Source organism: Chiloscyllium punctatum, chromosome 49 (genome assembly GCF_047496795.1).
Source record: "Chiloscyllium punctatum isolate Juve2018m chromosome 49, sChiPun1.3, whole genome shotgun sequence".
NCBI lineage: Eukaryota > Metazoa > Chordata > Chondrichthyes > Orectolobiformes > Hemiscylliidae > Chiloscyllium > Chiloscyllium punctatum.
The window spans coordinates 19,998,092-20,025,973 of record NC_092787.1 but is presented as its reverse complement, the minus strand read 5'-3'; the positions used below and the strand labels follow the sequence as shown (position 1 = coordinate 20,025,973).

Genomic DNA, 27,882 nt, shown 5'->3' with positions numbered 1-27,882 from the left:
GCTGTGATGCCTGCCGTGTTCAAATAACTCACTGACATTCCCTGTCTGGACTGGCTCTTTAAGAATTGCCACCTGAATTGGTGACAGGACGTCATCCGTAGACATCTGGAACAGCTCAACTAGAGGAGCTTAAGCAGATAAACTGCAGGGAACAAGAGGCAGTGACGTAGTGCCAGATGTTACTTTACCCTAAAGGCTGGCTCCCAGATGTTGCTCCCCTGTGGTGCCTGCCTCTGTGTTGACCCTAAGTGTAGGGTCCACAGACATAGCTCCCCTCAGAAGGCGCTCTCTCTCCCGGCATCAAGAACCCCGTCCCCCCTTCTCGATATTGCTCTCCTCCTGGTTAATGCTTGACCTGTCTTGATGAACTGTATGTGAAACGTGACTGCTTCCAGAAAACAGGAAGCTAGCTTTGGAAAGAGAAGTGGAGCTGACCTGTACCTGTGATGGCGACTGATTGGATGTACACACGGGATCCGTGCTTGGGTGCAGATTGTGTTCACAGGGAGGTATTTTTGCTTAATCTAGGATGTGGTATTTTTGATGTGGTCAATACCAAGTGTCAGCTGGACACAAATGCTCAACAGCTCAAGAAAACAGCTGGAAATAGTGGAGAATTTAAACATCCAGATTTTAAAACGGACTCTGCAACCTTTCTCTTGGACTGTTGTAGGTTGTATTTACAGAAGGGGAGCTAGCCTTGTGATTGCACATTGCACACATTCCTTTGAAAAGGTGTTTCTGAATTCACTGGAAAGAACTGAAAGAATTGTGTCCCTGCAGCACTGGAAATACGACAACCCCAGAGATTTCTCCCAGGGCAGAATTGACTGGTACGAGGGATCATAGTTTTAAGATAAAAGGAGGAAGGTGTAGAGCAGACGTCAGAGGTAGGTTCTTGACGCAGAGAGCTGTGAATGCATGGAATGCGTTGCCAGCAGTGGTGGTGGAAGCAGTGTCATTAGGGACAGTTAAGCGACTGCTGGACATGCACATGGAGAGCAGTGATTTGAGGGGTGCGTAGGTTAGGTTATTTTATTTTAGATTAGGATTAATCCTCGGCACAATGTTGTGGGCTGAAGGGCCTGTTCTGTGCTGTACTTTTCTATGTTCTAACCCCATTTGTGCAGAGTAAAGATCCCACAAACTGCAAATTCAAAATGGGCATGAAATCTGCTGTTAGGCTCTGGTTGAGAGATAAATGTCAATAGCTTATGCCCCAAAATGTCGATTCTCCTGCTCCTCGGATGCTGCCTGACCTGCTGCACTTTTTCAGCACCACACACTCTACTCTGATCTCCAGCATCTGCAGTCCTCCCTTTCGCCCGCATAAATGTCACAGTGACATGTGATCATTTACCCCGGCCCAACATGGCAGACTCGGACCTCGCTCAATGACACCTCCGGCAGTGCAGCACTCCCACGGGTCATGCGTTCAGGTCCCTGCATTCGGGATGTTAGGATTCCCCTGGACTACCCAGCAACTGAGGATTGACTTGCAGGACGTGGGGAGGGATTACAGAGGAAGTAGATGGAATTGCTGATGAGGCAAAAGGACATTGGACTGGATGGGGTGGTAGCAAGCAAGAATCCATGTGATCTAGCTCCCAGAAATACACCTCTCTCGAGTCGGCATGCCTCGTCTCAACCCCCAGCCATCTGGTTTGAAACTGCGAATGCTGCCATCAGTTCAGGGCTTGTGTGGGATTGTACACTCTTGGGGTGTTTGTGCTGTCTCCCAGCTTCTGGGTTCATGGTAGAAGTTCAGCCAGGCATGACAAAAGCCTCATTGTTCTCATTGCATTGCAGTCTCTCTAAGTGTGTGGGGGTTACTAGAGTAGCAATGACCCTATCAAACTGTGGAACAAGCCTAAGAGCCAAAGGACTTTCTCTTGGTCCTACGTTCTCCCACTGGGCGGAATCTTATAGGGCTCAGAGTGGAGTGGGCAGTGCTCAGACAGGGGGCAGAATCGGACAGATTCCCGTGAGAGCTATCTCGACAGCAGATGCATAAGTGGCTTGGCGCAATTCTCGTGAGGTGCCATTTTGATTGGTGTGAACACCTGTCATTACAAGGTAACGCAGCACATTAACATTCAACCTCCCGTCTTAGTGAACCTGTCAAACAAGGTGGTCATCGGGAAAACCCGACAATGGAGTCAGTGTGTGCACCTGGGCGATTCCACTCTCTGCTTCTTCCAAACAGCCGCCATGTTGGAAACCAGGCGCAGATGTCTCAGTAGGCATTGGCCACATGTACCCCAGTGCCACTGACATTGGCATCCAACATTTGGGGTGGTACGGTGGCTCAGTGGTTAGCACTGCTGCCTCACAGCCCCAGGGACGGAGGGTTGATTCCAGCCTCGGGCAACTGTCTGTGTGGAGTTTGCACATTCTCCCCGTGTCTGCATGAGTGCTGGTGCTCTGGATTCCTCCCACAGTCCAAAGGATGTGCAGGTCAGGTGAATTGACCTTGCTAAATTGCCCATAGTGTTAGGTGCGTTAAGTCAGAGGGAAAATGGATCTGGGTGGGTTACTCTTCAGAGGGTTGGTGTGGACTTGTTGGGCCGAAGGGCCTGTTTCCACACTGTAGGGAATCTAATCTAATCTAATCTAAGACTCCTCGTTGCATCTATAGTCCAATGAGAGGATGCTGCTGCATTTCATTGTTGGCTGCTTTGGTAACTATCAATACAGCGTTACAGCAAGGATTCTGAGTGATTAGAGACACACGCCCAGCTCATGGACTGCACCTCACTGTACCTCTGGGCTGTCTGTTTACTCTGAGTGCTCACTCACTCACTCTGAACCTGTGTGGATGCTCGCAGAGTTTAGCGTAGACACAAAGCCAGGAGGTAGCCGTGGTTATCAGCGAGCTTCAGGGAGGTTACCATTACATAGGGGGTCCTGGCATAGCAGGCCCAGGGTGCCATCTATTACCATGGGCTGCGCGGGATGCTCTGTGTCAGGATCCTGTCCACTTAAGTGGTGAGGAGCCGAATGTGGGGAAGCCCACTACCTGTCTTCACAGTTTCTGCCCTCTTGTGAACTGTTTTCCTCCTGGAATGAGAGAGAGGCAGGCATTAAAGGAGGTGAAAGTGGCTGGCACAGTTGGTATATTGGTACAGATGGAAAGGTGTCCTGAGTGACTGAGCAGGCAGTGCAGAGGGCAGGCAGTGTTAGTGGATTGGGGTGGGTGAGAGCGCGTGAGGGAAGGTGTTGCAGTGATGAAGTGTGAGACTCAATGGGAGGTGGGTACAGGAGCCGAGACAGAGTGGGTATGAGATATTGGAGAGATGTTGGCGTGGAGATGTTTGGTTGGACTTTAGTAAAGCCTTCGACAAGGGTCCGTGTGTAGACTAATTAGTAAAGTTAGGTCACATGGGATTCAGGGTGAGCTTGTCAATTAGATAATAGGCTTAATGGCAGGAGAACAAGGGTAGTGGTGGAGGGTTGCTTTTCAGACTGGAGGCCTGTGAGCAGCGGTGTGTTCCACAGGGTTTGGTACTGGTTCATCTTTTGTTTGTCATTTATATTACTGATTTGGGTGAGAATATAGAAGGTTTGCAAGTGGCATTGTAGACAGTGAAGTAAGTTTTTGAAGATTACAAAGGGATCTTGATCAAATGGGTCAATGGGCTGAAAAAAATGGATAAATGTGAGGTATTGCACTTTGGTATAACAAACAAGGGTAGGACTTACACATTTAATGGTAGGCCCTTGGGTAGTGTTGTAGAAATCAGGGACCTAGAGGTGCAGGTACATAATTCTTTGAAGTTTGTGTCACATATAGACAGGATGGTTAACAAGGCATTTGACATGCTTGCTCAGGCCTTTGAGTATAGTGAAGTCAGGTTGAGGTTGTCCAGGACATTGGTGACGCCTCTTCTGGATTACTATGTCCTGTTCTGGTCCCAGAGTTATAGGAAGGATATTATTAAGCTGAAGAAATTTATCAGGAGGTAGTTGGGTATGGAAGGTTTGAATTATAAAGATAGCTGGGAGTTTTTTCACTGGAGCGTAGAAGGTTGAGGGGCAACCTGATAGAGGTTTATAAAATAATGAGGGGTGTAGATAGAGTTAATGGTAGTTGTCTTTTCCCTCAGATGAGAGATTTCAAAATTTGGGGGCAGATTTTAAGGTGAGAGGAGAGAAATATTTAATAAAACATGAACAAATATTTTACAAAGATGGTGGTAATTGTGTGGAACGAACTTCCTGAGGAAGTGGTGGATACGGATACAATTACAATGTTTAAAAGACATCTGGAAAAGTAAACTATTAGGAAAAGTTTGGAGGGATATGGGCCAGGAGCAGGCAGGTGGGACTATTTTAGTTTGGGATTATGGTCAGCATGGACTGGTTGGATCGAAGGGTCTGTTTCCATGCTGTATGACTTTGTGACTCTATGAGAAGGATATTGTCCTTGCTGCTATGTCATTGGGCATCCTTTCAGACTGCTTTGACCCTCAGACCAGGCTGGCATGGACTGGTGACATGGCACAGGCATAAGTGATGCCAGTCTCCACTAAGCGGGGAGATGGTCTGTGAAGGGTGTGCAGAACGATGGGGTGAAAATCGGACATGACGGACACCAATGGGCCTTGAGGTGGGAATCCCTCTGGAAGACCCGATGCATCTCAAGTGTAGCTAAAACAAAATGAAATCTCCAGCTCAATATGTTCACATATTTACAAAACCACCCACCGAGCAGGAGCTGGCGTGGTGATGAGAATCTTGCCCTGGTATGTTCTTTCAGAGTTTTTGGTACAGTGTCGAGGGAACTTTATTCTGCACCTGACCAAAGCACATGATGTCGAAACTGTGCAGTGGGAGGTCAGTCAGTGATGCAACTTGAAATGTTCCTGATCTTCAGAAGCCATGGGGAGAGGGACGTATTGTTGCCCCTTTTTTAACCTGCACATGACCTCTCATGCACAGACAGGGTGGAGAAACATAAAAAGGAAATCTCCTCTCCCATTGCGTGGCAGAACCTCACCGGTGAGATCCCAACCTGAGGGTTAGCCTTGGTTCAGTCAGAACTGCCTCACCCCTGGGTCAGTTGATTAGAAATGCATAAAACAAGGCCATTCGGCCCTTCAAGCCTCCTGCATCATTCAATATGATCATGACTCAGTCCCCTGTTTCCCCTTTCTCCCCATACCCATTGAATCCTTTAATCCTATGAACTAAACCTATCTCCTTCTTGAAAGCATTCAATTTTTTTTTTGCCTCAACTGCATTTTCTGGGGCAGAGAATTCCACAGGCTCCTCACTCTCTGGGGGAAGACATTTCTCCTCACCTCAGTCCTAAATGGCCTGCCCCATATCCTTAAACTGTGGCCCTTGTTGAAGGTACAATCCAGACTGATAATTGAACACAGTACTGAGGGAATGCAGCTAACTTTAGTATCAGACCTGTTTTAATTGTGGGCGGCACGGTGGCATAGTGGTTAGCACTACTGCCTCACAGCGCCAGAGACCCGGGTTCATTTCCCGCCTCAGGCAACTGACTGTGTGGAGTTTGCACGTTCTCCCCGTGTCAGCGTGGGTTTCCTCCGGGTGCTCCGGTTTCCTCCCACAGTCCAAAGATGTGCAGGTCAGGTGAATTGGCCATGCTAAATTGCCCTTAGTGTTAGGTAAGGGGTATGGGTCTGGGTGGGGTTGCTCTTTGAATGGTTGGTGTGGACTTGTTGGGCCGAAGGGCCTGTTTCCACACCGTAATGTAATGATTAAAAAGGGAGTGGAGGCTTCTGATTGTGTTTGCAGACTGTTTGGACTCACTGATCAGGGTTGAATATTGCTAAAGCTAGACACAGAACATTCCAGCGCTGTACAGGCCCTTCGGCCCTCGCTGACCTGTGGAGCAGATAACCTTTTTCAACAAAAAACCCATTATTTATTTGGGCGTCCCCTGGGCACAAAACTTTGAAACAAAATTTCTTAAACCCTCTTAATTCGGAGATGAAAGTAGTATTCCCAAGCTGCTGGCTGGGTAAGCTGTTTATATAAAGAGCAGACTGGATAATTGTTCTGTCGAGGAGTGGCTAGAACAAAAATAAATGGGCAGAGTTGACCTCACAGTTAAACACTAAACTTCCTTTTAAATTAGTCGTATTCCTAACTGTAGCTTTCAGAGGTGAATTAAGAGTCTGTCTCAAACCAATTATTGCTCGACAACTGATAATATTGTGCTTTTTCCGGAATGTTTGTATCCACAATCAGAAGCTTACAGCTTGAGATAGAGATTAGTTTCAGGCCCCTGCCAGTTTCTGTTTGAGCCAGGCTGGTTAACATTTCCATCACCTCCCTGCTCTGACTGGTACTGCCTTGGTTCCTGCACCTAGTGGCCAAAATCCCTGAGATGATCCCGCAGAAACCGGGACTGAGTCTGTGTACCATTTCATGAGGGGCTTTCCCTCACTTTGATTGGCAGCCAGCTGGATAGCTGGATAGCTGTGACACATCAGCCTCACTGTGCAATGGGAAAGCCATCTCCTCCTCGAGGCAATCCAGGCTGACTGCTCTGGAATAGAGGAAGTTGAGGGGAGACCTGACAGAGGTCATGGAGTCATAGAGCACGGAAACAGACCCTTCGGTCCAGCTCGTCCATGCTGACCAAGTTTCCTGAACTAAACTAGTCCACTTGCCTGTGTTTGGCCTGTATCTCTCTAAATCGTTCCTATTCAAATGCCTGTCCAAATGTCCTTTAAATATTGTAACCTTATCTGCATCTATCACTTCCTCTGGTAGCTCATTCCATGCATGCACTGCCCTCTGGGTGAAAGGTTGCCCTCAGGTCCCTTTTAAATCTTTCCCCTTTTACCCTAAACCTATGCTGTCTAGTTTTAAACTCCCTCACTCCAGGGAAAAGACCTTTGCTATTCACTGTATTTCTGTCCCTCCTGATTTTATAAACCTCTATAAGGTCACCACACGGCCTCCCACTCTCTGGTGATAAAAGTCCCAGCCTATTCATTCCCTCCTTTATAATTTAAACCCTCCATTCTCGGCAACATCCTGGTAAATCTTTTCTGAATCCTCTCCAGCTGAATAATATTCTTCCTCTAGCAGGGTGACCAAAACTGTACACGGTACTTCAGACGTGGCCTCACCAATGTCCTGTAAACCTCAACATGACATCCCACTCCTATCCTCAATGGTCTGAGCAATGAAGGCAAGTGTGCCTTCTTCACCACCCTGTCAATGTGATGCAACTTTCAAGGAACTACGTACCGGAACCCCTCGGTCTCTCCATTTGACAACACCACCCAGGGCCCTACTATTAACTATCATAAGTCCTGCTCTTGTTTGTTTTACTAATGTACTTAAGTAAGGAAACTGCCATCATTACCTGATTGGGCTTACATGTGACTCCAGACCCACAGTAATGTGGTTGACTCTTAACTGCCCTCTGGACTATAGATGCTATTCTTACCATGATGCCATCATCTGTCTCGTTGTTTCAGCTCATCATGGCTCTCTACAAGGTCACCATTATCTTACCAGATGATGGACTGTTCTCTCGTTAGTAAGGGAGAGAGACTACTGGCGGTGCTTTAACCTGAGGATCATCCTACCTCAGGCGAGGGGAGAGGTTGAGAAGGAGAGTAACGTTAACTGGTGTGGGAACTGAACCCAGGCAGTTGGCATCATTTGCACTGCAAACCAGCCATCCGACTAACTGAGCGAGCTGGTCCACCCCCCCCCCAATAAAGAAAAGCTGCTCCCTTTCACTAATGGTACAGGCGTGGAGTGGGGGCACAGATTTACAGTTTTGGATCAGAGGTATAAGGGGACGTGAGGGGGCCTGAGGAGGATGTGTGGGGGTAATGACCTAACTGCCCATGAGAAGGGTCGAAGCGGGCAAAATCAATGGTTTTGAAAGGAAATTAGTGGGCATTGGAAGGAGATCTTACTGCAGGGGCTCGGGGGATTGAGCAGGGAAGTGGGACGGACCGGATTACTCTATGGGGGGCTGGCGTAAACCCCGTGGGCTGAATGGCCATCTTCTGTCTGTAACGTGATTCTAATTCTGGCCATGACGGGATTGAGAAGGCAGAGAGAAATTAGATGGGTATGTGTGGAAAATAAACTGGGGCGAGATCAGGGGAGTGGTACTGACTGGAATGCTCTATGGAGGACCAGCATGGACGCATTGGGCTGAGTGGTCTCCTTTTGCCACCTCGTGACCTTCTGTCCAAAGATAATAGTCACGTGAATGTGAAGTTCGAAAAAAAAACCTTACGCCAAACAGACGAACTGGTCAGCTGACTGGAGAGGGTCAGAGGAGGTTCATTCCCCAGGATGTAACCTGGCCTAGGGCCATTCAGCTATGAAGAGAGACTCAATAGGCTGAGCGGATTGAACGGAAGTCTGGTAGAGGTGTACAAAGTCATAGGCAGGATATGTAGGGACAAATGTTTTGCCTTGGGGGGGGTGGGGGGGAGTTGTCAGTAACCAGGGAACACAGATTTAAGGTAAGGAGCAAAAGGTTTAGAGGGGATTTGAGAAAAAGTAGTTTTCCCAAGAGGGGTGTTGGATGACAGAGCTCACTGCCTGGAAGGGGTGGTCAAGGCAGAAACGTGCCTGACATTTAAAAAGTATTTCGGTGAGCCCTTGAACTCCATAGCATACAAGGCAATGGGCCGAGTGTGGGAAATGGGATTAGGATAGACAGATTCTCGATCCTCACTAACATCCTTTCAGGATGAAAGCCACCATCCTTCAGACACAATGGGCCAAAGGGTCTTTCTCCATGTTGTAAAATCTCTAAGACTCTTCTTCAGGCAAGACAGAGAGGAAATGGAGGGAAGGCAATGTTGAGATATTTACCCAGGATTCCATTTCCACTTGTACCTGATCCACCTGGAATCGTACCAAGGGTTCCAAGGAAGTGAGTGGAATAAAGCCAGACATAATGTCTGAAGCGTCCTTGATTTTTTTTGCACATTTCTTCTTTTAGAACCAAGCGTTGCTCCTTATCGTCGCTATGACCGCCTGCCTCCAATCCAAGCTCAGTTTTCAATTGAAAGTGACTCTGATATGACGGAATCATCTGGGCTGATTCAAGAATATGATGTGTTTGACCGAACCAAGGCCAGGCCGTGCATTATTTTTGTCATTGGTAAGTGTCCCCTGCATTACTCTCTCGCTCATTAACTCTCCTGATAAGACGTCCAATTCCATATTAATTAACCCCACGTTTTATTCCCTCAACTATCCTCCCTTGGACATTAACCTGTCTAATGTTAACTCTGCTCTGGCCAGAGTACTGTTAGTTGTTTCAGGATATTATGTGCTAACTGGCAGACATTGGTGTGGATTTCAGTTGTCCTCACCTCAATCAGACCCTACCCCAGTCTCCTTTTTCCCTCAACCCAGTCTTCCCTTGTGTGTTCACATTCTATTCCAGTAACTGCTGTGCAAATGCTTGGCCTGTAATACTGTACTTCCAGAATGCTGCATTGTTGAAGGTAATTTGCATCAAATGAGACATTAAATGAAGGACGGTCTGATTTCAGAAGTGGATTTAAAAGCAGAACAGTTCTCCCTGGGTCTCCTACTCAATATTTATTCCTCTAGCAATACCTAAAATATTATTTTCTGTTCCTTTTCTTCATTCATTCACAGAATGTGCACACTGCTGTCTGGCCATCAATTGTCACACATCCTTAATTATTCTTGAGAGGCTGGTAGTGAGCAGCTTTCTTGAACAGTTGCAGTCCTTGGGGTGTAAGGGTACCTCGGGAGGTCTACTAGGGAGGGGATTCCAGGATTTTGACCCAGTGACACTGAAGGAACAGCTACATATTTCCAAGTCAGGCTGGTGAACAATTGGGAAGGAAATTTTCAGGTGAAGGTATCTCCTGCCTTTATAGATGGGAGAGGTAGCAGGTTTTGGAAAATGCCTTTGAATGATTTAAATTTATTGAATTACTGTTGTTGAAAGCTTCCTGTCCATAAATGAAATGTTGTATCTCTACATTATGCCAGTGACTTCAAAGGCACTTCATTGCCTGTAATGGGAAGTCTTGAGGGCAGGGAATATAGGTTCCTTCACTTCCGTTACCTCAAGGTGAAGTGTCCACTTCTGTTCCTAAAGAGTGGGAACCTCACTTCCTCCATTGAATGAAAAGTAGGCGCTAGAGGAACTTGATTTGGGGTTGACTGGCTAGCTTGGCATTTGGTGCCATCTCTGGGCAATTAAGAGTTAACCACCTGGCTGTGAGTCTGGACCAGACCAGGTAAAGGGTGGCAGCTTTCATCCTGAATGGATGTTAGTGAGCCAGATGGGTTTTCCCAACATTGAATAATGGTTTCATGGTCATCACTAGACTCTTAATTCCAAATTTTTGTTGAATTCAAATTCCACCATCTGCCATAGTGAACCCAGGTCCCCAGAACATTATCTGGGTCTCTGAAGTAATAGTTGAGCAATAATATTAGGCCATAACCTCTAAAATCAAAGTAGTTCACTTGGTATCCGGGATATGCCTGGTATAAAGTCTCTCACTGCCAGGGAAAGATTGGTTTGGCCTTTTGAACTTGTTGGGAAAAGAAAAATCATTGATATTTAAAAATAACAAGTGGACACCTGAGCAAATGTTTCACCAGCGTCCTGAATATGATGCAGAAACTGTGCACAGCAGTGAGATGTGATCAGGTAGGACTCATCGAGTGAATTAGTTGCCTGCCAAATGCAGAGCATTTGGGTGGAACTTTAACTCACCGAAAGCCCATTCATTTCTGTAGACATCCATTTTTGTCATATTCTGTGTCACCGTGATATATGACAGGGCTAAACCTTCTCAGTATTACAAGTATGCTCCTAAGGTGCACTTTGAGACATCTTACTACATTAAAGGTGTGATATAAACACAAATTGCTACGTTTGCCAACACTCAGTCGAATCCTGTCAGACCAGGAGGAGGTGATGGCTGCACCTTGCATGGATAAAGGGGTTAGAGTGTTACATGAGCTGACTCTCAAATAGACAGTAGCTCTGTGCTGTCACTCTGCCGGCGTGACTCCACACAGGAAGGATAATTCGTGAGCCACTCTTCACGCTTTTCATTTCACTACAGAAATTTATTCAGAAATCCAGATGAAAGGTCAATGTCACAGGCACCCCACCTCTCAAAACGGGAAAGGGGCGAGCTGTGTTGTTGCAGGGAGGGGTAGAGGGGTGACGCAGATCAAGGTGGAGTGAAATTAGATTAGATTAGATTACATACAGTGTGGAAACAGGCCCTTTGGCCCAACAAATCCACACCGCCCCGCCGAAGCGCAACCCACCCATACCTTACCTAACACTACGGGCAATTTAGCATGGCCAATTCACCTGATCTGCACATCTTTGGACTGTGGGAGGAAACCGGAGCACCCGGAGGAAACCCACGCAGACACAGGGAGAATGTGCAAACTCCACACAGTCAGTCGCCTGAGGCGGGAATTGAACCCGGGTCTCTGGCGCTGTGAGGCAGCAGTGCTAACCACTGTGCCACCGTGCCGCCCAGAGAGTCAGAGACTCGAGCTGTGGATGGTTGAAGGGTGGTCATGTGATGAAGAGGTTATGTTTGAAACCTTTTCTCCCACTCCTTGGATGCTGCCTGACTGGCTGAGCTTTTCCAGCGCCACACTCTTTGACATGCGATTTCATACAACTAACCAAATAAGAGGCTTTGTCTTTCGACCACTTAGAAATAGGCCTGGTCACCTTGGACACCGATGTAGTAAGACTGCATCTCAGTCAAAGCAACACATCATGTTAGACTATAATAAGCCCATAAGAAATAGGAACAAATGTAGGCCATTCGGCCCCTTAAGCCTGCTGCACCATTCTATAGGATCATGGCAGATCCGACACTCCTCACATCCCACGTTTCTGTCCTTTTCCTCCTAACCCTTGACTCCTTCATTGACCAAGAGTCTATCTATAAATGTGCACTAGGACTCTGCCCCCTCAGCTCTCTGTAGCAAGGAGTTCCAAAGACTCCAAACCCTCTGGGCGAAGAAATTCCTCCTCACCTCAGTCTTAAATTGGCACCCCCTTTATATGAGACCACGCCCTCTGGTCCTAGACTCTCCCCTTTGGGGGAAATGTCTTCTCAGCATTTACTCTGTCAAGCCCCTTAAAGATCCGATATGTTTCAATGAGATCACCTCCCATTCTTGCAAACTTCAGTGAGTAGTGTCCCAAACTGTTTAGCCTTTGCTTATGAGACAATCTCTACATAGAGGGATCATGCAATTTGCTTGTATAGCATGCAAAACGACATTAAGTGGAGGATAGAGGTACAGTTACAACGTTTAAAAGGCATTTGGATAAGTCCATGAATAGAAAAGGTTTGGAGGGATATGGTGCAGGTAGGTGGGACTAGTTTAGTTTGGGAGTATGGTCGGCATGGACTGGTTGGACCGAAGGGTCTGTTTCCATGCTGTATGACTTGATGTGAAAACATCAAATCAATCAATCCGACCCTAGTGAGCCCTCGAACAGTGTGAACAGTATTGTGTTAGACTGAGGTCTCATGACCTTCACTCCCTATCCTGTTGTCCTCAGTGAGATGTGGTTAAATAAACCCCCATTTGCTCTCTTGCAGTTTGTTGCTTACACAGCTCCTGGTACAGTCAGACTCCTGCTCTGAAGCTTTCAGCACTTGGACCTTAATTTTAACTTCACTGCATGCGCAGCACCAGCAGGAACAGAGTGGGCTCGGGGTGGATGATCTTCACCCCCTCGAGCATGGGGCATTAAAGAGGCCGTGACCCCCTTCCCTCCAGTTGGACAGCTTCAAACTGGAGCCTTACTGAAAGCCAACACAGAACCAAAACAGCACACGTTTAGGTGCAGCATTTCTCCGAATCTGATGGCCAGCCTTCGTCTCTGCTCTGCCCACCTTTCCTCTTCCCCTTTCTGTCGTCTTTCCCTTCTCCACTCCCCTCTCCTCTCCTTCTCTTCATCTTTTTTTCTTCTCTTCCACTTCTCTTCTCTCATTCCTTCTCCTTCTCTTCTATGTTCTCTTCTTTGCTTCCTCTGACCCTCTTTTGCCCTCTTCTCTTTCTTTCTTTTTCTCTCCTATGTACATGAATTGGAAAGTTTTGGAGGGATATGGGCCTGGAGCAGGCAGGTGGGACTGGTTTAGATTGGGATTATGGTCAGCATGGACTGGTTTGAATGAAGGGTCGACTTCCATGCTGTGTGACTCTATGACTCTCATCCCTTCTCCTTCTCTTTCAAATTTTCTCTCCTCTTCTTGTTCTCTTCCTCTCCTCTCTTCCCACTACTTCTCTCTCGCTACTCATGGAGTTGAAAGCTTGATGGACAGGTATGAACGTTGAAAGATGGTCAATGAAAGATAAAGAGATGGGATAGATCTGAATGTGGTTATTAGGTTTAAAAAGGTGAGAGGTTAAAGTTTGGTGAAATAGATGCTCCCTCCCCGTTTCCTCAGACAATCTACAGTCACTTAAATCCCATGCTTGGTGAGAGCTAACCTCTTCTTGATGACGCACCTTGTCCTCTGTTTTTCAACCATGCTGGAGTCCACTCACTTGTCAGCTTGACTTAAGAAGTGAATTTTTAGAGACTGCCTCTGACACAGTGTCAGGTGTGAAGTACGAGGCAATGACTGTTCTCTATTTATATTTGTGTGATAAGTGAGAGGACAAACATCCATTTAGATAGCATCCTTTGCAACCTCAAAATGTCCCTAAGTGTTTCACAGGCATTAAAGTACTTTCATACAGTGTTTTAATGTAGAAAATGAGGCTAACGGGTGCCTGGGGACAACATCAGCTCCCAGTCCATCTCTGGGCCAAATATTATTTCTTCATGGTCAGAGTGGCACCCATGGAACACTCCACCTTTAGCATTACGGTAATATTGGTCCCTGTTCCATCTGCTCTTCCACTTCCCCATCTTTTCCCCTTCCCTGCCCACAGTTCCCCTGTCACACTTTAGCCACACAGTGTGACACACTGACCAGTTTGCATCGTTTCAGATACAGGTAGTACTTTGATAATGTGATTGTTGCATTCTTGTGCACCCCCATGTTATTAGAAAAATCACACCTTAGAAACAGCGCTTCAACTGTTGGCAATGTAATTGGGTTGCAGCTAACACACCTTTTAAAAGTCCATGCTTGAGAGACAGTGTCCCCACATCATCAATCGCATTGTAGCGAATTTGCGTTAATGAAACACATGTTCTAGCAGAATGACCCGAACTGTTCTTAAGCTACAAAAAACAGAAGTTGCTGGAAAAGCTCAACAGGTCTGCTGGCATCTGTGAACAGAAATCAGAGTTAACATTTCAGGTCCAGTGACCCTTCCTCAGAATCCAAACCCAACCCGGACCCTAAACGTTAATTCTGATTTCTCCGCACAGATGCTGGCAGACCTGCGGAGCTTTTCCAGCGATCTCTGTTCTTGTTTCTGACTGACAGCATCCACAGTTCTTTCTGTTTTTATTTGCTGTTACTAAACTGTTTTGAATTCTGCCCCTCCGCAGGTGGTCCTGGGAGTGGGAAGGGAACACAGACTGCCAAGATGGCTGGACGGTATGGATTTGAGTCCGTTTCGGTGGGAGAGATCTTACGTCGACAGATGCTGCACCATGCACCAAGTGACCGCAAGTGGGAGCTCATCGCACAGATCATTGCCAATGGCGAGTTGGCACCTCCAGTAAGGAACCTGAACCAATACCAATCCGAACCAAACCGTTCTAAACCAGACTGGGTACTGAAACAGGAAAGGGAAATGGTTCCGATAGTGATTGTTTAATTGTTGAGCTGAGGATGGCCTTGTGACAATAATGTCGATTTAATATCTCCTCAGGGAAGGCAGTCTATAGTTCAAAATGCAGATAAAAGCGTTCTGGCATTCCCATAGCGCTATTCATGATCTCAGAATGTCCCAAAGTGCTTTGCAGCCACTGAAAAATTTTGGAGAATGGTTCCTATTTTAATGTGGGGAAGTACAACAACCAGTTTATACTCCTCGAGACAGTGATGAGCTAATTATCAATCCCTGCGTTTTCATGTGATGTTGGTTTAAGGTCAAATACTGGCCAGGACTCAGGGGTGTATTTTTCTGCTTTTCTCAAGATATTGTTAACTTAGAGGAGTCTTGGTTTTACATCTATTCCAAAAGATAGTACCCACAATGGTGCAGCCCTCCCTCAGCACTGTGCTATCAGCCTTGGTATAGTACTGAAGCATCTCAGGGAAGACTTAAACCCTCAACCTTCGGAGGTTACTGCCCTCTGAGGAAAGTGGCAGAAAAAGAAAAGAATTTAGTTTTGAAAATGTGTGGCGCTTCCCTCTTTTACTGATGGACTGTTACTTTGAGATTGCTCCTGGATGGGTCTGTTCTCCTTCCTGAACAGAGCAATTAATGTTTGTTGCGTTCCTCTGTTTAATACAAGTGTGCTAATTGTACAATAATGCTTGGTCAATGTAGGTTCTTCATTTATAGACAGCAGTGGAGAGACAGTGGCATAGTGGGAAGACCGTGGCCTAGTGGGATTATCGCTGAACTGTTAATCCAGAGATCCAGATAACATTCTGGGGACCTGGGTTTGAATCCCGCCATGGCAGATGGTGGAATTTGAATTCAATAAATACCTGGAATTAAGAATCTAGTGATGACCATGAATCCATTGTCAGAAAAAACCCTCACCTTTACTTTAGGGAAGGAACACTGGCTTCCTTACCTGGTCTGGCCTACATGTGACTCCAGACCCACAGCAACGTGGTTGACACTTAACTGCCTTCTGGGCTATTAGGGATGGGTAATAAATGCAGGTCTAGCCAGAGATGCCATAATGACCGAATAATGGAAAAAGAAATAGTGGGAATACCACAGGATTTATCATTTAGAGGCCAAGAGTGTGAGGACATGGCTTAAGATCCCAGTTCAGTAACTGATGGAATTCAGTACATCACCATGACGGTGACCAGGAAACTACTATTAATTGTCAATAAAACCCATCTAGTTCACTGATGTCCTTGAGGGAAGGAAATCCACCATCCTTACCTGGTCTGGCCTACATGTGACTCCAGACCCACAGCAATGTGGCTGACTCTTAATAGCTTCCCACTGAGGAAAGCCATTCAGTTCAAGGGTAATAAATGCTAGTTTTAACAGCAACACCCACATCACTGGAAAGAATAGAGAAAAATACAGAGGTAACTGGGAGGCTATGTAGAAGTTCCTTGGTTTGTGGGGACTGTTGCTTTGCTCTCTCAATGGAGGACACAATCTCAAATGAGGGGTCACCATTTAAGGCAGCGAAGGAGAGTGCATTTTCTCTGAGAGTGGTGAATCTGGAAAATACTTTACAGAGGTTGTACGTCAAATATATATTCAAGGCTGAGATATGCAGATTGTTAATCAGTCGGGGAATCCCAAGGGTTATAGGATAAAGGCAGGAAAGTGGAGTTGAGGGTTATCAGATCAGTCATGAAGCAGAATGGCCTAATTCTGTTCCTCTGTCTAATGGTTTTCGTGTTTGACATGGGACTATGCATTACATACTGTCATGTTATGTAGTTTACCTTTTAAAATATCATCATCCCTGTACCTACCCATCTTCGCATGAATGACTGGATGGGGAATTCTCATTGAAAATCTGGTATCAGCCAACATTCAGAACAGGCTGCCTTGTGTGGGAAAGCTGGGTCAGAACTGCTGGAAGTCACAGCGAGGGAACCATTTCTACATCTCCTCTGCGCACACCCCCTCCCAAACCCGGAAAGCTGCCAAGTACATTAAAATATTACTTTCCTCATTTTCCAACAGGAAACAGCTATTGAGGAGCTGAAGCATCAGTTTATGAAGCACCAGGATGCAAAAGGTTTCATCGTGGATGGGTTTCCCAAGGAGATCAGCCAGGCGTTTACATTTGAAGAGCAGGTGAGAACTCTGTGTTTTACTCAGGTGTGCAGACTCCAGTTTTGAATCCAACCAGTTTGGAGTGAAGCATAGGTGCACCAGTCTCTAAATGTTGTAACAGAGGTGAGCAAGTCCATAGAGTAACGCAAATCAGGGTAGCTGGTGAGGCACAGTGAAGGCGAGGAATACACACAGGAGAGCTCCAGGGGAGTAGCTACAGGCAGCAGCAGCATTGTACACTGTAACAAATGGTGACACCTGCCAAGGGCTGGGAGGGAGCTAGCTACCTGGCAGCTGTCACTGTAACTCGGGTATAGATTGCAAACGAGGCTTGGACATAAAACTAGGAGCAGGATGAGGTCACTTGGCCCTTTGGGCCTGTTTCGCCACTCAGTTAGATCATGGCTGACCTGGGTGTGGTTTCAGTTCCACTCTCCTGGATTCTAATTAAATCTGTCTAGTCCAGCCTTGAATACATTTGAAGACCCAGCATCCACTACCTTCTGCAAAAGAGAATTCCATACTCTAATAGCCATCTGAGAGAAAACAAAATCTCCTCATCTCAGTCTTAAAAAGGAGACCTCTTCTTCTTAAACTATGTCCCTTCATTCTAATCTGACCACACATGAAGAAACACCTTTGAAATATTTCCCCTGTCTACTCCCCTCAAGATCTTGCAACTCAATAAGATCACCTCCCATTCTTCAAAACTCAAAATAAATATGGGCTTAACCTGTTTGATCTTCCTTGACTCTTAACTCAGAGTGAAGGGTTGATCCTTTAGAACTGAGATGAGGAATTTCTTAAGGTAGAGAGACACAAATCTGCAGAAGGCTGTGGAGACCAAGTTATTGTGAGTATTTAAGAAAGAGGTAGATAGGTTCTTGATTAGTAATGGGATCAAGAGACATGGGAGAAGACAGGAGAATGGGGTTGAGAAACCTATCAGCCATGTTTGAATGGTGGAGCAGATTTGATGGGCCAAATGGCCTAATTTTGCTCCCATATTTTATGTTCTTATGGTCTTAACTAATCCAGAAAGAGTGGAGCAGCTGTAACTTTGTGTAGGCTTGGAGCTTGTCCACGTCACTTCCAGAAGATGTGCAGAAGTAGGACACAGTTTCAGAAGAGAAATGTTTACTCGACAAAGCTATGAATAAGGTTTTCCACCCACCTGAGAAGATTGCCAGAGGCTTTCAGAGGGGAAATGATTGATTTACTTGAACTGAGTTTGACATCGTTTATGTCCATGAGCAACTCATTAATTATAAGCAAATGTCACTCCCTGTGAGATCAGACACTGGCTGGAGAAACAACAGTTACAGCCCATGGAGATGAAGCAACAAGGTCCAGGTAGAATAACTCCCAATATTAAAGACATCCAAGTAATGCTGCAACACAAATCGCATAGGGAAGTTGAAAATGTACATGTTGTTCACAATCCGCATCTTCTCAGTGTCGAACCTCACACATGCCTCGACCTCAACATCCTTATCATAGTAAGTTCCAAGAGAACAACGTTCAGAAATAAACAGTTGTCAACCAGCCAGTTTAGGAGCAGCCAGGAGAAGATTTCATTCATCTTCCTACATTCATAGCCCAACCCAAAAGGAAGAAAGATAATCTCAAAGGATTCTATGTTAACATCAGAGAGCTGTTTCAACCTGTCAACAGGTGGGAAGCTGCAGACTGGATGAAAATGTTTCTTATTCCTATAATCACTGAAGATAGATTATGAGACAAAAATCAACAAAGCTTACCACAAGAAGCAAAAATTGAGAGCAAAAATGATCAGTACAACCCACTTGAATGTCATCATGTAACCAACTTAATACATTGAAATAGGGAACTTACATACTTTCAACATCAAGAATGGAGAAGCAGGGTTTGATTGAACAAAATGGAGATAAGCTTCATATGACAGTGGAAACTAGACCAATGTCTACTAAGGTCCAGGAAAGGGTCCAAAGGAAGAAATTGCCTGGTTTGAACATCCTGGATACTGTGAGGAAGAAAACAGCAGAGCTGTCTTCCCTTGTGGGACATTCATGAGATTAAAAGACCATTACCTGAGAGAGCAGGGAAGAGTTCCTCTGAGAAGGCCATTCAGGGGATTAAGTGTCTTGCAGATAACATATTGGAGCAGCTTTTGGGTTTCATGGGGATGACATCCTCTGCAAAGGACATCCAAGTGGTGAAACAATCTCCAGGATTTCAGAGTCAAGGTTAACCTTCCTCAAACCAAAGACCATCCAAGTCTGACAAAGGCACATCATGCGAGGACTGTAAAATGGCTTGTGTTTGTGAAGTCAGAGACGTGAATGGGAGCGGACAGTAGCAAATGTAAAATATAAAGGACATAAATGGCGTTCCAAAAATATTACATAATTAAGCGACTGAAGGGAGTTGGATGGGGGTGGTACTTAAACATAATAACTATCAATAGCGAAAAGGTATTGGTGAGACTAACTGGGCTAATGGTCATAAATCCCCTGGATGGAATGAGTTACATCCTAAAACGTTAAAGAGGTGTTTTCAGAAATATTGGATACACTGGAATCTTTGGATCTGGAAAAAAGTCCCAGAGAACTGGAAAACTACCACCCTCATTCAAAAAAAAGAGGAAGATGTAAAACAGGTAAGAATAAGCCAGTTAGCTTAACATCTGTCGTTGGAAAAATACAAGAGTCTGTTATAATGGATATAATAACAGAGCATCTAGAAATGGATAATATAACCAAACAAATTCCGCATGGGTGCACAAAGCAAAAACTTTGCCGAACAAATTAATTGGAATTCTTTGCGGAGGTAACAAGCAGGTTAGACAGAGAAGATCCAATGTGTGTGATGTAATGGATTTCCAAAAGGCATTTGATAAGGCTATATAAGGCTATTTAATAAGTTAAGAACACATGATGTTAGGGGTAGTATACTTACATTGACTATTTGATTTGGTTTCTGTTATGGTGTTCCACCAGGAGGTGTCTAATTTTTTTGAAGATCTTAATTTAAAAAGACAAGGAAGTGGGGTGGGTTGATAACAGCACTTCCCAGGGATTGGATCCACAATCGCCATCCTTTGAGAGAGTGCATTTCACTGAGTCAGAAACCTTTGAGTGAGGTCATTCCTCCTTACCTCACCCCAAAAAGATCAGGCCTTTATCATAGGCCCATGCTTCAGTGTTCTAGATTTCCTGGCCAACAGAAAGAATCTACACTTTCAATTCCTTTCAGTACCATAAGACCTTGAGACATGGGTGCAGGTTTTGGCCATTCAGCCCGTTGAGTCTGCTCCATCATTGGATCATGGCTGATGAGTTTCTCAACCCCATTCTCCTGCCTTCTCCCCATAACCCTTGATCGCCTTACTAATCAAGAATCTATCTATCTCAGTCTTAAAATACATTCAGTTACTGGTCCTCTGCAGCCTTCTGTGGCAATGGGTACCACAGGTTCCCCACCATCTGGCTGAAGAAAAGCCTCCTTATTTCCGTTTTAAAGGATTGTCCTTTCACTCTGAGGCTGTGTCCCATGTTCTAGTCTCTCCTACTAGTGGAGACGACTTCTCCAGGTCCACTCTATCCAGGTCTCTACCCCCCTCATCCTTCTAAACTACCATCACTTACAGACCCAATGCTCCTCATACGACAAGCCCTTCATCCCACTCTTGGAAACCTTCTCTGGGCCCCCTCTAACACCAGCACAACCTTCATTAGATTCAGGGCCCAAAACTGCTCACAATATTCCAAACATGGTCTGACAGAGCCTTATACATCCTCAGCGGTATATCCAAGTAGATAGGGTTGTTCAGAAAGCATATGGTGTTTTGGCTTTCATTAACAGGGGTATCGAGTTTAAGAGCCGTGCGGTTTTGCTGCAGCTCTACAAGTCCCTGGTGAGACCACACTTGAAATATTGTGTCCAGTTCAGGTCACCCTACTAGAGGAAAGATACAGAGGCTTTGGAGAGGGTGCAAAGAAGGTTTACCAGGATGCTGCCTGGACTGGAGGGCTTGCCTTATGAAGAAAGGTTGAATAAGCTCAGACTTTTGTCTCTGGAGCGAAGGAGGAAGAGAGGAGACCTGATTGAGGTGTACAAAATAATGAGAGGAATAGATCGAGTCAATAGCCAGAGACTTTTCCCCAGGGCAGGATTGATTGGTACGAGGAGTTGTAGTTTGAAGATATTAGGAGGAAGGTATAAAGGGGACGTCAGAGGTAGGTTCTTTACGCAGAGAGTTGTGAATGCATGGAATGCGTTGCCAGCAGTGGTGGAGCAGAGTCACTGGGGACATTTAAGTGACTGCTGGACATGCACGTGGATAGTAGTGAGTTAAGGGGTGCATAGGTTAAGTTACTATATTTAACTTTAGGATCAAATCTTGGCACAACATCTTGTACCAAAAGGCCTGTTCTGTGCTGTACTTTTCTATGTTCTATGTTCTATCTCTGCTCTCAAAATGAACGCTAACTATCTGAATGCGACCCTTCCTCCAAACTCCAGAACAGAAGCCCCATTGAATGAACCCATCTTCATATAACAATGTTCTCACTGCAGCAACTAATTTCATGAACTTCCACTGTCCAGTGCAACTATAATGCAGAGACCAAGCCTAATTGACTCGCACCTACATTCAGACAGCATTGAGGTGTTCAGCTAGACTTAAATCAGATTCCTGAGCTAAGGCACTATTGACCAAACTAATGTGAATCCCACAAGAGAGAGTGTTCACAATTGAATGTTGTACTCCACATGCTGTAAAAGCTGTTGTATTTTTTGTTGCACTGGTCGCTGTTGGTATCTTTGTTTTCATAATCAGTAAGGTGGAGATCTCTGAATATGGCCTTTTCTTCATGAGGTTAATCCTTTGCGCTTGCTCTCTCTCTCTGTGTATGTGTGTGTGTCTGTGTTTATTTGTGTGTCTGTGTCTGTATGCGCGTGTGTGTGCGTCTGTATATCTATGTGTGTCTGTCTGTGTGTGTTTGTGTCGCTGTTTGTGTCTTTGTGCTGGATCCAGATTGGTTCCCCTGACCTGGTGCTGCTGCTAGCGTGTTCCAACCACCGGTTACGCCAGCGCCTGGAGAAACGAGCCGTGGAGCAGGGCCGGCCGGACGACAACAGCCACGCCATCGAGCGCAGGGTGGAAACCTTCAAACAGAACATCAACCTGATTGTGAAGTATTACCAGGAGAAGGAGCTCATTGTTCGGGTAAGGTCGTCATGGATAACTGCACATTGTGTGCGTTCCTTCATCTGCGGCCCACCTATAGCTTATTAACCCCTGTCAGATATTCAGTTAGAAACAAAGGTCTCTGCTAAGATTAATTCCTTTTATGAGCAGCCAACCTGGTAATTGTTTTGATATTTGTTTACTTGGGACAGTCTTCCCCATGAGGGTGGGGCGCATGGGTTCACACTCCACTCCCGAAACCTGAGGTTTACAAGCAATCCCTGGACTGCAAACAGCTTTCATTACTGAGTCCATTTGCTAGTTGATTTCTACACAAGTCAGAATGCAATGCAGAGCAATGTAAGTTAGCTGTTGGGTGGCACAGTGGCTCAGTGGTTAGCACTGCTGCCTCACAGCACCAGGGACCTGGGTTTGATTCTAGCCTCAGGCAACTGTCTGTGTGGAGTTTGCACATTCTCCCCGTGTCTGCATGGGTTTCCTCCGGGTGCTCAGGTTTCCTCCTACAGTCCAAAAGTGCGCAGGTTAGGGTGAATTGGCCATGCTAAATTGCCCGTAGTGTTCAGGGTAGTGTAAGGTTAAGTGCATTAGTCAGGTGTAAATGTGGAGGAATAGGTCTGTGTTGGTTACTCTTTGGAAGGTCAGTGTGGACTTGTTGAATCAAATGGCCTATTTCCACAATGTAGAGATTCTATGAACTCTAATAAGTACAAAGGAATATTTGAATGAGACGTCTTTAAAATTACACCCCTGCATGGGATCGCATTCATAAGTCAGATATTTGTAAATTGGGGACTGTCTAAACGGTCTAAATTGGCACTTCAGTGCTGTGCAGCGGGAGTGCTGTGCTGTCTTTCATTCAAATAAAATCCATGGCAATATTTTGAAGCACAGAAGAGTTATGGTCACTATTTATCTCTCAACCAACATCAGTGAAACAAATTTTCAGGTCTCTTTTGCATTGACATTCAGGCCTGCCGTATGTAAATGTCACACACAGCGATTTCAGTACTTCAAAGGCACTGCATTAGCTGCAAAGATTGCGATTGTGAAAGGTCTGTAACAGTGCAAGTTCTTGCTTGCTTTTTTTTCAGATTTGGGTACACTATTTAGGTCAACGTTTTGATGTAGGTCCAAGGGAGCACTGCACTGCTGAAAGTGTCATGTTTCCAATGTAGTATTAAACCAAAGAGACTTTGTCTGGCAGTTGGTAACGTACCCACCCTCTGGACTAGGAGTTCTGGCCTTCTAATGCCATTCCAGGGCGTGATGGCCAAGGAAGGGCATTGATAATGTGGTCACACTGCCAGTAAACTCCTCGAACATGTGAAAGATGACAGTGGTCCACAGGGACGAATACTAAACTGGGCCAAGGTCAATAATATCAAAATTAGATAGGAGCTGGGAAATGTGGATTGGACACAGCTACTTGAAGGAAAGTCCACATTTGATATGTGGGAGGCTTTCAAAGATAGGTTAAAGATAGTGCAAGATAGACATGTCCCTTTGAAAACAAGGCAAGGCAAGATATGTGAACAGTGGATGACAGGAGAAATTGTGTGACTAGCCAAAAGGAAAAGGGAAGCGTACATAAAGTCCAGGCAGCTAAGAACAGAATGAGCCCTGGAGGAATATCAGGAGAGTAGGACCAATCTTAAATGAGGAATCAAGAGGGCTAAAAGGGGTCAAGAAATAACTTTAGCAAGCAGAATTAAGGAGAATCCCAAGTCCTTTGATAAGAAGCAAGAGGGTAACCAGAGAAAGGGTTGGTTCACTAAGGGATAAGAAAGTAAGGTTGTGGGTTGAACCTGAGAAAATGGATGAGATTCTCAATGATTACTTTGCATCAGTGTTCACTGAGGAATGGGAGGTGATGAATGCTGAGATTAGAAATAGAAGCTTGTTTACTCTGGATCACATTGACATAAGGAGGGAAGATGTGTTGGGTAGGCTAAAGGATATTAAGGTGGACAAATACCCAGGATCGGATGGGATCTATCCCAGGTTGCTGAGGGAGGCAAGAGAGGAAGTAGCCGGGGCTCTGACAGATATCGTTGTAGCATCCTTAACACAGATGAGGTGCCAAAGGAATTGGAGGGTTGCTCATGTACAAGAGGTATACAAGAAGGGTAGTAGGGATATTCCAGGTGACTACAGACCAATGAGCCTGACGTCAGTGGTGGGAAAGTTGCTGGAGAAGGTACTGAGGGATAAAATCTATTTAATTTTGGAAAAGAATGGGCTTATCAGTAATAGGCAACATGGTTTTGTGCAGGGTACATCATGCCTTACCAACTTAATAGAGTTCTTTGAGGAAGTGACCAAGTTGAAAGATGAAGGAAGGCCTTTGGATGTCATACACGTGGACTTCAGTAATGTTTTTGATAAGGTTCCCCATGGTAAATTAATGGAGAAAGTGAAGTCACATGGTGTGCAGGATGTTATTGCTAGGTGGATAAAGAACTGGTTGAGCAACAGGAGACAGAGAGTAGTAGTTGAAGGGAATTTCTCGAAATGGAGAAAGGTGACCAGTGGTGTTCCACAGGGATCAGTGCTGGGGCCACTGTTGTTTGTGATTTACATAAATGATCTGGAAGAGGGCATTGATGGTCTATCAGTATGTTTGCAAATGACACAAAGATTGGTAAAGTACCAGAAAGCATAGCGGACTGTCAAAGAATACAAGAGAATATAGATAGACTGGAGAGTTGGGCAGAGAAGTGGCAACTGGAGTTCAATCTGGGCAAATGTGAGGTGATGCATTTTGTGAAGCCTAATTCTAGAGCAAATTATACAATGAACGGAAGAGCCTTGGGAAAGGGTGATGAGCAGAGAGATCTGGGAGTTCAGGTCCATTGTACCCTGAAGGTTGCTGCATAGGTGGATAGAGTGGTCAAGAAGGCATATAGTATGCCTGCCTTCATTGGATGGGGTATTGAGTATAAGAGCTGGCAGGTCATGTTAAAATTGTACAAGACTTTGATTCGGCCATATTTAGAATACTGTATAGTTCTGATCACCACATTACCAAAAGGATGTGGATGCTTTGGAGAGGGTGCAGAGAAGGTTTATGAGGATGTTGCCTGGTATGGAAGGTGTTAGTTATGAAGAGAGGTTGAGTAGGTTAGGATTGTTTTCATTAGAAAAAAGGAGATTGAGGGGGGACCTAATTGAGGTCTACAAAATCATGAAGGGTATACTCAGGGTAGATAGTGATAAGCTTTTTCCCAGGGTGAGGGATTCAGTAACGAGAGGTCACATGTTCAAGGTGAGAGGTGGAAAGTTTAAGGGGGATACACGCGGAAAGTACTTTACACAGAGGGTGGTAAGTGCTTGGAACGCGTTGCTATCAGAGGTAGTAGAGGCAGGCATGGTAGATTCATTTAAGGTGCATCGGGACAGATGCATGAGTAGGTGGGGAACAGAGCGATACAGATGAATTAGGCGATAGGTTAAGACAGTAGATTTGGATCGGCTCAGACTTGGAGGGCTGAAGAGCCTATTCCTGGACTTAAATTTTCGTTGTTTTTTGCTCTTTGTTCATATGCCAGTGGTGGCCAGTGAGAGTGGACGAGATTCCTGGCCAGCAACCTAAGGGCAGGAGTTTGGAATCTTTCCCATCGTTATCCATAGCTCCAGGTTACAACCAGACTGAAAGGCGCGTGTTGTCACAGCAATGCAGACTCCCTGAGTAAGAGAGAGCACACAGCACCATCAGTAAATGAAGTCCCTGTTCATGTGAATACAGATGTTACAATAGCCTGCAAGAGAAGCCTGGCCAATATGTGACACTGAACTAACATTACTGAGATAGATTCTTTGGCCATCCATCTCTTTGTTATTAATTGGGAGCTTCTTCTGAACCAACCAGTTGCCTACAAAACATGAACTGTTCCATTTCCGCAGTCAGTGCTCTGGGGCATCCAGAGTATGTGTACGGTGCTACATGAATGCAGGTTCATTTCTTCCCATCTACTGAAGGGATGCCAGCCTTAGTGTAGCTTAGAAGGAGTTCCGTGTTTGGAGTGGGGATGTGGATGATAGTGTTCTTTGATAAGGCTGTACCTAAGAAAAACAGATTCAATCGGACTCCGATTAACTTAATTCACCCCTTGGTAAACTGATGGGAGTGGGCTGCAACACTGTTTAGACACCCCCATCCCCCTCCCCCCTTTGATTTAATTCTCTATGTGAATGAAGGCAAGGTAATGTTGGGCAAAACAATAATTGGCATTCCCTTGGTGCCTTTAATATGAGAAAAGTGTCCCAAATGTATCAAATAAAGATTTATGATAAGTATAAAAGATGAGTCAAAACCTTGCTTCTCCTGTCAACAAGATGAGCTAAAACGTACCTCCAATCAGTCATGAACAGATACCCCAGCATCTATATGGCCTGTGTGGAGGGGTGCTTTTGGATTATCATTACTCTTCCTGACATTGACCAGTGAAGCGGGTGTGGTTTCCATGGGATATTGCCCAGTACCACCTTGAGCATCCATCCAGACCTCCTGCCAACAGTAACACCCTTTCATCTTCATGAGCAGTGCAAAGGGAACACCAGTGGGACCCAGACTCTGTGCACCAGTAAAGCAACAGAGCTTGCCAATTCAACCTGTTCCCACATCATGGTTGCTCTATATCTGTACCTCCATTTACCTGCTTTCGTTTGACTCCTGTTAGAGCTCTTATAAAGTCATAGAGCCATACAGCAAGGAAACAGACCCTTTGGTCCATACCCAACATAATCCCAAACTCAACTTGTCCCACCTGCGTGCTCCTGGCCCATATCCCTCCCAACCTTTCCTATTCATGTACTTATCCAAATGTCTTTTACACATTGTAATTGTACCCCTTCTACCACTTCCTCAGGAAGTTCATCCAACACATGACCCACGCTCTGTGCAAAACATCTGTCCCTCATGTCTTTTTTAAATGTGTCTCCTCTCACCTTAACAAGATGTTCCCTTAATCTTGAACTCCTCCACCTTTGGGAAAAGGTACCTGCCCCTCACCTTACCTGTGCCCATCAAATGTCATCAACCTCTGTAAGGTCACCTCTCAATCCATCTTGAAAAATCTCAGTTTTGGCATTTTTGATCTCCCCCCCCCCCCCCCCGCCATTTGGGGGCTACCTCTGTCAACTCCCTGCCACATTGTTTGTTTCCATCCCCTCCTCCAACTGTGTCGGCCTGGTTACTGGTGTCAGGCCAAGAGTCTGCTCCTTGTAAGGCAACTGCAGACTTATCGTGGGAGTCGAGCAAGACATCTGAGCAAATCTGTGATCAAATTGGAGTCACAGAACAGTGCGACACAGAAGAATTCGATTTAGCCAATTAATACTGTGCCAATTCTCTCAAAGAGAACACTTCCCCCACTCTTTCTCCAAATCCCTGCGATGATCTCTCCTTCAAATATTTACCCATTTTGTTTGGGAAGCCATCACAGATTCTGTCAGTAGTGCCATTAGACAGTACATTCCAAATTTAACCCACTCGATAGATTAAAGAAGATTTTCCCTCATGATTCCTTAACCACATTAAATCTGTGTCTTCTAATTATTGAGTCTTCGGCTGTTGGAAACTGTTTCTTATTATTTACTTTATCTGAAACCGGCATGAAGCTATCAAATCTTCTGAATTTAGATCTAAACTTTTAGATATTCAGGGAGTACAGGGAGAGTGAGGAAATATGGATTTGAGGGAGAGGGTCAGCCATGATCGTATTGAATGGCAGAACAAGCTGGAAGGGTTGAATGGCCTGTAGTTTCAATGTTTCTCTGCGCCTTCTCTGCTA

The 27,882-nt window shown here is 45.3% G+C and overlaps 1 protein-coding gene across 1 annotated transcript in view; it reads left to right on the top strand.

The window, feature by feature from the left end:
- LOC140469334 (adenylate kinase isoenzyme 1-like) overlaps positions 1–27,882 on the top strand; it is a 158,557-nt gene that overhangs the window by 26,431 nt on the left and 104,244 nt on the right. The window contains exons 3-6 of the mRNA XM_072565750.1: positions 8,966–9,127; positions 14,516–14,688; positions 16,807–16,920; positions 21,917–22,108. Of these exons, the coding sequence (XP_072421851.1) occupies positions 8,966–9,127; positions 14,516–14,688; positions 16,807–16,920; positions 21,917–22,108 (641 nt within the window). The remainder of the gene's footprint in view (positions 1–8,965; positions 9,128–14,515; positions 14,689–16,806; positions 16,921–21,916; positions 22,109–27,882) is intronic.